This window comes from Anguilla rostrata, chromosome 2, assembly GCF_018555375.3.
Source record: "Anguilla rostrata isolate EN2019 chromosome 2, ASM1855537v3, whole genome shotgun sequence".
Taxonomy (NCBI): domain Eukaryota; kingdom Metazoa; phylum Chordata; class Actinopteri; order Anguilliformes; family Anguillidae; genus Anguilla; species Anguilla rostrata.
Genome location: NC_057934.1, coordinates 32984651 through 32996882, shown reverse-complemented (window position 1 = coordinate 32996882; position 12232 = coordinate 32984651). Strand labels below are relative to the sequence as shown.

General features: G+C 41.4%; 1 protein-coding gene across 1 annotated transcript; it reads left to right on the top strand.

Annotated features, from left to right (window-relative positions):
- Positions 1-4178: 4178 nt before the first annotated feature.
- LOC135247817 (gap junction delta-3 protein-like) lies at positions 4179-10251 on the top strand. The gene is made up of 2 exons (XM_064321702.1): positions 4179-6664; positions 7878-10251. Exon 2 carries the CDS (start codon positions 8069-8071, stop codon positions 8921-8923), a length of 855 nt encoding a protein of 284 aa, XP_064177772.1. The 5' UTR covers positions 4179-6664; positions 7878-8068; the 3' UTR covers positions 8924-10251.
- The last annotated feature ends 1981 nt before the right edge of the window (positions 10252-12232 follow it).

Below are 12232 nucleotides of genomic sequence, written 5' to 3'. Positions count from 1 at the left end.
CACTATGACACTTCCTGCTGTCTGTTTCCTGTTGGAATGAAGGTGTCTTCAAAGTGCAAGGCAGCATTTTATAGACGGTGGGCACATGTGTTGTAAAGTTTTTGAGGTCCTGATCTGAACCTTCAGATATTGTGCCTTTGGATCAGGCTGTAAAAACTTTATTTCCATATCTCCAGAGGAGCCAAGGCCAACCTCTCATACGAATCTTCAGGAGAGGCACTGTTTCTCTCTCGTCATCAAGGCCTTCCTCTTCAAATGAAGGAATGAGTTTTATCATTTATCTACACTGACAACCTTCCTGATTTCATAATTCGTTCTTTAGTTTTAAGCACTTAGCATTCTGCCTCTGTGTACCGTGGCACTGAGAACTGAACGTTCATAGCGGGTTTGCGCTAAGAATGAAAACAGGCTGAGGAGTGTTGTGTGGAGGAGGTGGGAGGGATGGGGGGTGTGGGGCAGAGGTAACTTCTGACACAAAGACCTACATGCTCAACATGCCTATGCAGTTCCTGATGGAGGAAAAACTGAAGAAGGCCAAGGCCAAACTGTTTATGTGTGAATAAAGCCAGGGTTGGCATTCCTGAACACTTGCTTCAGAAATCTGCCGATTCACAACCTAATAACATTCACATTACCAGGCCGTTACATTAATGGATTAAGCAGACAAAACTTGTTTTTACATTACATTACATTACATTACATCCATTCAGCGACATTATTTCTTTCTATTGCAAAAGAAAGACAGGACGTCAAATGGAGCTGGTACACCTACCTATTCTCAAACCACACCTTTTCTCCTCCCTTCGTTGATATCTACTTGAAAACCTTTTTAATAGCTGGCGTACTGCACCCTCAGCTGTGACAACACCACATACTTTGTCTCTCATTTCTCCCAAAAAAGGCCTGCACAGTTTCCTTCACTGCGTAACTACAGGTCTTCAGTCGACCCTTTGTCTCCCAAGCAACAACATAAACTGTACATTTGGATGGAATGTAAGGATAAGGTAAACACAGATGGCCTCTGGTGGTCAGGTTTGGGAAGTCAATGTATACTGTTATGTGAAAAGATGGCCACTGATTATTTGGTTCTTGTTTGTATTTTCGCACCCCATACTTGGGAACTGGGTGGAGAGTTTTGCCCTCTCTCTGCTATTTTGGTTTCAGATTTACCCCAGAAGGCTGTTTTTCTTTCACCCTGGCAGAGGAGGGGTGTGGAAGAAAGGTGGTGGAGACTCCCAACACATGGGCTCTCTTTCGTAAGCATTACAGAATTTTTTTGTCTTTGGTTTCAGACATGCATTATTGTACATCAATCTACATATCTGTTATTAATGTGTTACGAAACCTAGATTTGGTTACCTGTAACTGTTACGTGTTCCTGCCCTTCCATGTTTTTTTCTCTCCCTGTCTTGCAGGTCCACGTGTGTCAGGTGTATGGAACAATGTGGGCGGAGCTTATTGTTTGAATGATGGCAGCAGAGAGTTGACACTCTCTCTCTGAGCTGATGCACCCATACAAGCTCCTGTACTTTGTAGTTTTAATCGGTTCTTGGTTTTTTTTATACTTGTTTAAGTTAGTCGTTATTTTTCATGGTATTTTTTTGGTTGCAGTGTGGAATGGGATCTGTTCTGTGAACATGCGGCTTCCCATCAGGAACAGTGGGGTGTTCCTGCCGTCCACAGCCCTGGGATTGCCTCGTGGGTATTTTCGAAGAAACCCCTTAACCTCCCTGCCAGGGTTACAGCTTTAATTTGGTCCGATTGTTTTGTTTCTGGTAAATCCACTGTACATTGTTTGTGGTTTAATAAATATTGTTTTGTTTTTTTGTCTTCATAATGCCTTGTTGGGTTTGTTACTACGTATGTTGTTACTACGACTGTTGGTTCCTTTCTTTGTTGACTGACGTTTTGGCCCTAACATCTTATGTGGTTTTAGACATGTGGAAGAATGAGTGAATATTCTCATGAATCATTTGGAATTTATAATGTGAAACTCCCTTTTCAGTGTCAAAAACTGGAGAAATTGTAGCCAAGGAAGACAGATGAAACTGAAATATCAGGCCTCCATGTTAGATGTGAACATTATGGTGGAAGTGGCCACATTCTATGGTATATGACTGAGGTCTCATAAACCACAAAATGGAGCTGGAGTGTTTGAACAAACCAAAAGGATTGACTCTCCAGAGAATTGTGTTTTTTTGAAGCACTGATTGCAAACAAATGCAATACCCACTGCAAAGAAGATTAAAGACGTCTCACAATAAAAATGTCCAGTATGAATTCAATTTCAAGTCCTCTCTGGCCAGACAAAGCACTGAACATTTCATTGTGCACCCACCACCAATTATAGAACAAAATGTCTGCCATTTACTTTCTGTAAATTTATTAGCTGTGCAAAACAGAAGTGAAAAGCTGAATGGCATAGAATGCACTGCATCTTAAATGAAAGAAATGCTAAATATATTGCATTAAATACATTTTTTTACAGACACCAGAGTAAAATGCTCAGTGTTAAATCAACTCATAGAGAGTATATACTCTGTTACTTGAATTAACACTGGACATTTTACTGTGCACTGGTCTATATAAGGAAATATCTTGTCCTCTTCCCTCAGATGACTATACTGTGGAAACTGTTGACAGTTACTGCTATTATTATATCCAGCAATGTTTTAAACTCAGCCAAAACACACTGATTGAGACAGAACAGTCACATCCGCTGCGTGATTAACATCATTACGTTTCTATGTAAACATTAAACAACTGATTATTCTGTTATTGTTGTTCTCCGTGACTGATTATTTAATCATTCTTAATGAGCCATGGATAGTGTCTCACCAGTATACCACTTATCATCTGTACCCAATACAAGTGACAGGAACTTTCTTCCACAGACCAGTGCAAGACAGAGCATTTCAGAAAATAATTATATCTAGCATTATATCTCTAATATCTAGCAACATTTGGGTAGTGCCATTGGTAGCCTCCATACATTGTCAACCAGTTTTCCCCAATTAATTCATTCTTTTTTTTTTCTGTGTAGTTGCATTTATTTTATGTGTATTCTTTGTTTATTTTTTTTATAGTACTTTGTTGAGAACCCTGTCAATAATGTGCGTTATAAATGTGTGTATTACCACTGGTGTTACTAATTGTATTATTACTGATTATAATTGTATTGTTACTGATTGTGTCTATTTGAGATATTCATTGTATTAATCATCTCCCAAAAATTCCATACATTTAAACAAAAGTGTCTACGCTAGTGTTTTTATCAGTTGCTATATTTCATACAGATATGGGCTTGTTTTTTTAACAGTAATGTGCAGACTCCAGCTGTCAGCATAGAGACATCTTTTCAGCTTTTGCAGTGCCACTAAGAACAAAGCTTCACTGGTAAATGATTATTCCAGTCACATAATTTTCTTTTTTACATTTAGTTGGGTTTGGGAGAGCTAGTAAGAGCATCGATAAGTGCCATTGTCCGAATAAGTGAGAGAGCCAGCCATGCTGCAGTACTTGAGAAAAACACTATAGGCCCCTTTCACGTACTTGTGAACTTCCTCATTTTGGTTTTTTCAATAAAATTAGTATTCAGTAACACTGAAATACAGCTGTCTTATGAACATGACATTTCCTGCACTGTTTGATGCAGTGATATCATTTATATTACTGTCCTTTTTGCTTAATTATAGGGGGTCTGAGTGATGCCTGTGTGCGATCAGCTCAGTGTTCAGTTCCAGCCATGAAAATGGGAAAACTGGTTTCAATTTTTCAATTTCTGATTTTATTCATCCATTTATTTCTTGTGCTTATATTTAAGTTTCTGATTGGACTCATGCTGTCTGGCAGAAATACAGAAATTTTGATGTTGGTCCAGAACAGTGCTTATTTTGTGACTTTTAGAATGGAGCTCTGCCCGTGGAGGAACGTAAATGTTTTTCCACTGGTGTAAGGGAGACCGGTTTAGAATACAAAAAAAACAACATCCCAAGTCAGCAGCTGAGCTTGAAGGCTATTAACTAAATAGCCAATAGATGGCAGTACAGTGACAAATTGATTCGACCCAAAAGTGCGTTTCAGTGCTTAGTGCTTAACTTCCATTTGTATGGGTTGTAATTCACATGATCAGAGGTACCTGGTCCATGTGTATGTTTATTTTTGTCTTAAACATACTATTTCTGGACAGCTTATTTAATATTTCTGTCTTTAACATAAATGGAGGAAAACATTTTGTTTGTGAGGGAAAAAGGTATATTGGTTCAATTGGAACGGGGAGGGCATGGAATCGCATTATAACGTTTGGCACCCTATAGCCTAAAGTGTCTGTTTTTCTGTTTCTCCTTATGTAGGCTGCTCCCTATGGGGGAAATTGCCCTAACTAGAAAATTATCTTGTTACAGTAGCTAACACTAACGATGTACGCTCGGTAATTACAGTGTCTATAGGGAGGTGAACCTTGCCTCATAATAAATTATTTTATTGGTGGAATTGTTCGGCAAATCCAACATTTGAAAATGAAAGTAAGTAGTCATTCTTCTTTCACACGTGCAGACATTCCGTATTCTCACAAAGGTAAGTCTATCGGCGGTGGAGAAATTCCTTTGCCTTATTCCGTATACATTTCAGTCAGAAAATAAAAGTTCATATCGTTTTTGTCCAATTTAGCGTTATTATTTTATTTCTATTATTTTTTATTGTTATTCTATGCGAGAATATTTATATTCATCTAATTCATAGTGCTAGATGCATTATATGTAGTTTCATGGATGTGGGCATAGGAAAATCGAGAAAAAAAATATTATCATAGAAAGTTATAAACATTAAAACGTATTCGAATATTTATTAAATATGTGTTTATATAGTATTCAGCTACTTGTATTACGAATCAAATAAGTTGCTGAAGCGATGTACAGGTATGTAACTTGTGTATGCGGATTATTTCTCCTTCATTTAATCATTTCTGCTAGTTTGATGGCATGGATTTGTTCCCTTCGTGGTTGGGTTTAGAGATGCCTGTCTTTTTTTAATGATAGGTCTGATCTTTACAGTGTGTTTCAGTGTGGCGTCAGATAATGCTGTCTGCTTTGATATTTGGAGAATTCCAATTGTTAACTAGTATAGGCCTACAGATATTTTTGTTGTCTTGTACTGTGCAACTGGAGATTATATTTACATCATGAAGTCAATTATTTGAAATAATGAAGTAAAGAATCATATCAGTAGAACAGAAACGGAAACAAACAGTTCTCTGAACATTGTACTGCCATTCACATCACACTCATCTTTATATTGGCAAATTATGTTTTATTGTTGACCCATCCAGGGTGCATTTCCGCCTCCCCAATGCAGCTTGGATAGGCTCCAGCATCCCCCGCAACCCTGACCAGGAATAAGCAGGTATAGATAATGGATGGATGGATGGATGGATGTTTTATTTCTCAGGATAATATTTTTAAAATTTCCTCGGAAATCACTGTTTCAAAAGTACATTTACATTGGCACTGTACACCATGCCATAGCAACCTCCTTTCATCACGTGCATAAAATAATACTTCTCAATTGCTATGAACTATCAGCTAAGTTTCTATGATCTTTGTATGGGCTGGATTTTTACTGAAGCTTTTTTTTTTTACTGCTTACAAAAAGTCCCTTGGGTTCTAAAAGCTGTACCCCACCTGCCGTTCAAACCTGCAGCCCTAAGATCTTTTTCTGAACCGGTTGGCTCTTCTGTCAGTCTGAGGCTGAATGGTTTTAACTAGGGCATAAAAAAAAGCAAATGGAGTAAATAGGCAGTAAATGCGTTTATGAAACATTGTCCAATTTACACACCGGGCGCATGATCGAATGCTTGGCGCTGAGTTCTGTAGCAGGTGAGGGAATGAGCTGGGGTAAGAGTATTATGTCACAGGAGGAAACTGACTTGGCGGTCTAAAGAGGATGGGCCCGTCTGGCAGGGCAAGTGATATGGTTTGCCGGGGCACGGTGACGCTGTCCGGCCTTCCTGATTGGCCTCCCCCCCTCTCCCTCCCATGGCGTCCCATTGTGAATCGGACTCTAAACGGACAGCCAAGGCGCTGGTGTTTAAGGAGATACGCTTCCTGAAACGAAGGAAACTCTTTCATGCGCTCATCAAGAAAACCGAGGCTTTTTGGGTAAACATGGATTACTGCTGCCCTTTGATACTCCGGAATTTCCGTTTCGTGGTGCCGCCCTCTCGCCGGTGGACCGTCACCATTCTTGCCCCTTTGCTTCTACGGGCAGCAGGGTAGTCGGCGAGCGGAGCGTTGCGTACTTGAATGGAATGCCAACCCGTTACTTGAAGGAATTGTTGTGGTTTATCAGGACTGCCACTGAGGGGAGCAAATTGTGTAGCCTGAAGTAGGTCTCTGGAGGCCGTGGTGCCGGTGGTTTGGCTTCTCCAACGAGCCTTTTCGACTGACAGTCTGTCAGAGCCGGTCGCGGCTGCAGAGCGCCTGGTTCTTGCCGGTGATACGTCGCTGTGGGTAGGGGGGAGAGAGCAGAGTTCGTATTGCGCTCTCTGTAATGACAGCTGTTTGTTTCCAGCTCCTCCTCCCCCTCAAGTTGTCGTCTCATGAAAATTCAGGTGCCGTCAGGATGTCCGCGCTTTAAATCTGGGGTCCAGAAAGAAGTCCGCAATTCGGTAACAGTTTTTCATATTGACATTGATTCATGTTCTTCATGTTCTGCCATTTCTTTCACAGAATGAAATGGCATGTAATGAGTAATATAATAATTGTATTATAATGTATATTTATGTAATTATTATTCTTATTATTATAGACAATGGACAGAAATATACACATAGCAATTTACTGATTATGTTGAGTTTTAGGCCAGACAGTCTTTGGGAAGTATGACAAATATTGTTTGAATTGAGTAAATGTTGGTTGCATTTGTACAAGGATATTGCTTTGAAAAGATGACTGAGAACAACCAGATATTAATGACGATTATAACAAATTTGGATGTGGCTGCTTATAGCCAGGAATTTTGATCCATACCTTTGAAGAATGCTTGGTTGCCACACGAGGAGTGTGACATGCAATGCACAGTGCCTTGAAAAAGTATTTGCTACTTTCTGATTTACTTATTGCATATTTGTCAGTTTGTGCTCTAAAACCTACCAATTTGTCTGAATTAAAGCAGTTCTACAAAGAAGAGTGGGCTAAAAGTCCACCACAGCGATGTGAAAGGCAGATATCAAATTACAGGAAGCCTTTTCAGTTAATGCAATGTGGGGGAAATTCATATTTCACATGAGTGACATGGGTGTTTGATAACTCTTTTCATTAAATAAATGACATAATAATCTTTAAAATATGTTTTGTGTTTCCCTTTGTCTAATATTACATTATGTCTAAAGATATGAAAACATTCAGTGATAAATGTGCAATAATAGAGCAAAACAGAAAGGGGGCGTATACTTTTTCATGGCACCTTATTTGTTCAGTAGCCAGAAATGAATTCTCCAGCACCCTCCTAGACACACAAAGTTTCAACCCGTTCAGAAGTTACATGCCTTTTCGTGAGAAGCCACACCCACCACCACACCCCCTTTGGCAATCGGTGTAAAAAGTTCAACCGTTCTTCTTTCCACGGCCAACCTTTCCACAAAGCTTTGTGGTGTTATGTGAAAACAACGTTTGTGCATGTCGGGACTTCTTACACGGATGCAATAAAACAATATATTTATTTATAATATTTGAGTGCTGTTCATTTCAATGTGCTACAGTTGCAAATACAGCACTGCGATGCATGAGCGTCCACTTTAATCTGGTTTCCTGGAGCGCGTCATAATGCTTGTTTAAATAGCAACTACTTCAGATGTTCTAACTTTTTCCTCGTTCCTGCAGAAAGAACTGGCTTACGAAAGCACCTTGTGGAGCTAGCAAGGCCCCAGCAAGCGAAGTTGGATCGTGAGGGGAAACGCCAAGGGGAGCGCAACATTGATTCCGATTGTCCCACGTTGGCCACCGTGACCCGCAAATTGGGTCTGCTTTGAGGGCACGCGGCCTCGAGGTTTGGGACAGAGAGCGACGGCGCCATGGGGGAATGGGGCTTCCTCAGCGGGCTCTTCGACGCCCTGCAGGCCCACTCGCCCCTGCTGGGCCGCTTCTGGCTGCTGCTCATGCTGGTCTTCCGCATGCTGATCCTGGGCACGGTGGCCACGGACCTGTTCGAGGACGAGCAGGAGGAGTTCGCCTGCAACACCCTGCAGCCGGGCTGCAAGCAGGTCTGCTACGACCAGGCCTTCCCCATCTCCCAGTACCGCTTCTGGGTCTTCCACATCGTGCTCATCTCCACCCCTTCGCTGGTCTTCCTCATGTACGCCATGCACCACAACAACAAGAAGGCGGCGGGACGCTGCCTCGACTCCGCCTCCTGCGCCCGGGAGGAACGCCGCCTGCGCCGCCTCTACATGGTCAACGTGGGCTTCCGGCTGCTGGCGGAGGTGGCCTTCGTGGTGGGCCAGTGGTGGCTCTACGGCTTCCGGGTGGAGGCCCAGTTCCCCTGCAGCCGCTTCCCCTGCCCCTACACGGTGGACTGCTTCACCTCCCGGCCCATGGAGAAGACGGTCTTCCTCTGCTTCTACTTCGCCGTGGGCGTGCTGTCGACCCTGGCCAGCCTGGCCGAGCTGCTGCACATCACCTACAAGCGGTTCTCCTCCTCCTCCTCCTCCAGGGAGGCGCGCTGCGGCAGCCAGAACCAGCGCAACCTGGCCCAGGAGGAGGCCTTGGCCCTGCGGGGGCCCGGGACCCCCCCGCCCAGGCGAGGCCGGGCGGGCAGCGGCAGGCACAAACGCGGCTCCCTGCTCAGCACCGGCAGCAGCAGCAAGGTTTCCAGCATCGGCCGCAAGTCTTCCAAATCCAAGAGCCTCAACACCTCCATAGCTGTATGAGGAAGGGTGGGCTGTGCAGGGATTTAGATACTTTACAGCACTTAGAAGCTGCCAATTTGTATGCACTATAAAGTAGAATTCAGGGTTAATGATGCATATTTTATATTATTTAAAAAATGGACGTAATTAACGGAACTGATATCTCAGTTCTGTTAATGCATAAGGGAATTCACTGGAAATGTGAAGGGCTGTAATAGCATGGCCAGGACATGTTTTACTTTTAAACATCTGAGCACACAGACTAAGGGAAATCAAAGTGCAGAGTTCATTCCCTTAGCATTTCATAGGAACAGGAAAGGCTTGTTTAGCCTGATGTTTTAGCCCGAATGCACCAGCCAAACATTAATCACGTGAACAATTAAATCTTCAGAAAAACTTTCCATTCATCCACCATTCCATTACAACAGAAAATGTCTACATGGTATGCGCAGTATTTATGTGGATGCCATATCAAATGTAATGTCTGAACTAAATCATTATTTTACTGTTGATCTACAATGTGCTGTGGAATTCGGTTCATTTAAATTTCATTTTTTTAAATTGGCTTAATAAGAGTTTAAAGTTGTCCTGGTCATTTCATTCGAAAAACTACCAAGATGCGGTGGCTAAATGTTGTACTTTTTATTTTTTTTATAAGATATTTACAAAAAAAATGCTTTGGATACCTTTTGAGTTCAATTAAATGCGGTCCAGGAATTTAGAAATGAAAGCTGTTTGAATTAAAAGGTTAACCTGCTTTGGAGATTCTGAACAATGAATGTTCAGATATATCCTGAGGCACAGCCTCTTGTTCTATTACCAGGAAAAACAGAAAGCAGCTTATTTCTTCGAAATTCACATTCAGACAGTTTGTAACTGACCTCAGAACTGACCTTGGAGAACATTATGACAGAAGGTGGTTGTGCTTGAGGCATTTTACACCTCATTACTGTAAGACTCCCAAGTTTCCTCATCGATTCAGGTGTCCATTTCCTGCCATTTCCAGAGTTTTCTATGGAGGGCAATAATGTAACGATCAGGTATATAATAACATGCTGGTATAATATGTACTATTAGATACGGGCATTAAACAGAGGGGCTCAAAGATGTTTATGGTGTTCCTTTGAACCACCTTTCATATTCTTCAACAAATATCTTATTTTGGTGTATCCTGCCCACCCCCCAGTGTTCTGTGTTTAGAGTGGAGTATGATACAGAGACTTTGTGTTGACTCTGTAGTGCCTCTTGAATGAATGAATGGCAGATGGTTTCTTATTGGGAGCTGGTTTTCCTGCTTTGTGTCAGTCATGCTGCTTTACAGTTGGCTGATTAAACCTACGTGAATGTTACCTTCGAGCCTGTGTTTCCTCATTCCCCACCGCGCTGTGAACTGCCATTGCATTCTTTTCATGATCGCTGTGCATTCTATGAGTGGGGGGTGTGTGGCCTCATTGGAAGCATAGATCTACTGTACCATGTCAGTGCCTTGTAGAAACTATGCAAACTGGTCTGTTCTCTCGATCACTGAACCAGTGAAAATACACGGTGGCTTTGATCTCCCATCAGCAGCCTCAATGTCTCTGATCGTAAGGTGACTGCACCCAAATGCTTGAAATTCTGTATTTTCCACTCATTTCCACTCATCTGACCACAGAGGCTGAGGCTGCAGTTTTCATGCCTGCGATTATCCAGCTGTCCGTTTTCAATAGTTTTAATTGTGTCCTCTAGAGGGGGACAGTGAGCCCCGAGCCAGCCCGAAATGGGACAGCCGCCCAGATGGAAAACCAGCGCTGCACACACTAACAGACCACTGAGCTGAGAGGAGGGGTATCCCCATAACCATACCACACTCTCCAAATAAAAGCAATGAAAAAGTGTTTGAGAAGTACGAGTGCTTGTCATTAGGGTGATACCCTATAGGTACACAGAATTGTACCTAAAAAATTGTAACTTTCATGATACATTTAGGGAATTTGTCCACTAAAGGACAAAAAATGAACCTCCCCTAGTGGGATATTCAACAGATGTACCGTATGTGTCCTCTAGTTAGGGGTCTGGGGTACATCTTTGATAATTTCATAAAGTATAAATACGAAAGGTGTCAGTGCAGACTACAGTGTTATCTGCACTGAGGCACAAGGGGGCAGCATTGTCAGTAAAAATGTCATAATTTTGTGATTTAAAGAACAAGGCACTGTTCAGTCACATTTTTCTCAATATTAAAGTGTTTGTCAGGCTGTAAGATAACGATTCATGTACAAATGTGAAAATAATAACATTTTGTTTTGAGGTAAAGTGTGACATTTCTAAACACAAGCCTTAGGTCTGACATCAAACGTCTGTTCTGTATGGCTATCCGCCTCATGTCCATGTTCCGATTGGCAGCCTACCAAATGTTATGCACAATGTAACTACTAAAGATTATGATTTTGATTGCGCATGGTCTTGAAACACAATGTAACAAATCAAAAAAGGTTTTGCCAATAATATACAAGTTGAAGTAAAAATAGAAGACGTTTCAATAGTAAGCATAACCAAAATTTAATTCATTCAAGTTTTAGAGAATGATGATGTAACTACACTGAAACATTTTTAGCAGTAGTGCACACTGTGTTATTAAAATGGAAATCGCCTTTGTCAGCTATAGTTAATTCTTCCCAATGGCAGTGACAATGCATTATGTGGATCTAGTCTCTCAACATAACATAATTGTGGGTTTTCTCCTCACTTCAATTCTGCACTCAGGTCTGATGACTTTTTAAATAGATTTTTGCAAAGCTGGGGGGGTACCAACGACTGTAACCACTGGTCTAAAGAGCTAGTGTCATCCAGATTTTTTTTATAAAATGTAAATTAAGAAGTCATATTTGTGGTGATGTCATGTTGCCATATTTAGAGATAAGTCTTGGAAGAGTTTTTATTTATTTATTTATTTTTAGAAAATCAATGCTGTCAATCACCCAACTAACTTACCATTAGTCCAATGGGGGGTTTAAGTATGTTTCTCTGTGTTCCAAAACAAATTGTTATCAGGTATGTAGAATCCACAATTTAAATAAATTTGTTACTTTACTGAAATAATGTAAATGTATTAAGTCCATTACACAGGTAACGTTTCAATAACAAAAACATGATAGTGTACTCATGCTATGAGGGGGAAGTCAAACTGTAAATAAAGGTTCACTGGCATTATTTGTAGAGTCACTGATTTTAATGTGCCCTCAGTGTTTCACTGCATGTGGTGGATAAACAATCAGCTGTGAAGATGAAGCCTGAGTTGCCTGCTGTATGTTAGGCCCTGCATCGTGAGACACAGTGAACGCCACCTGG

Bases quoted from the DNA above. Each gene is read 5' to 3' on its own strand.
- LOC135247817 (XM_064321702.1), top strand. From the start codon at position 8,069: ATGGGGGAATGGGGCTTCCTCAGCGGGCTCTTCGACGCCCTGCAGGCC.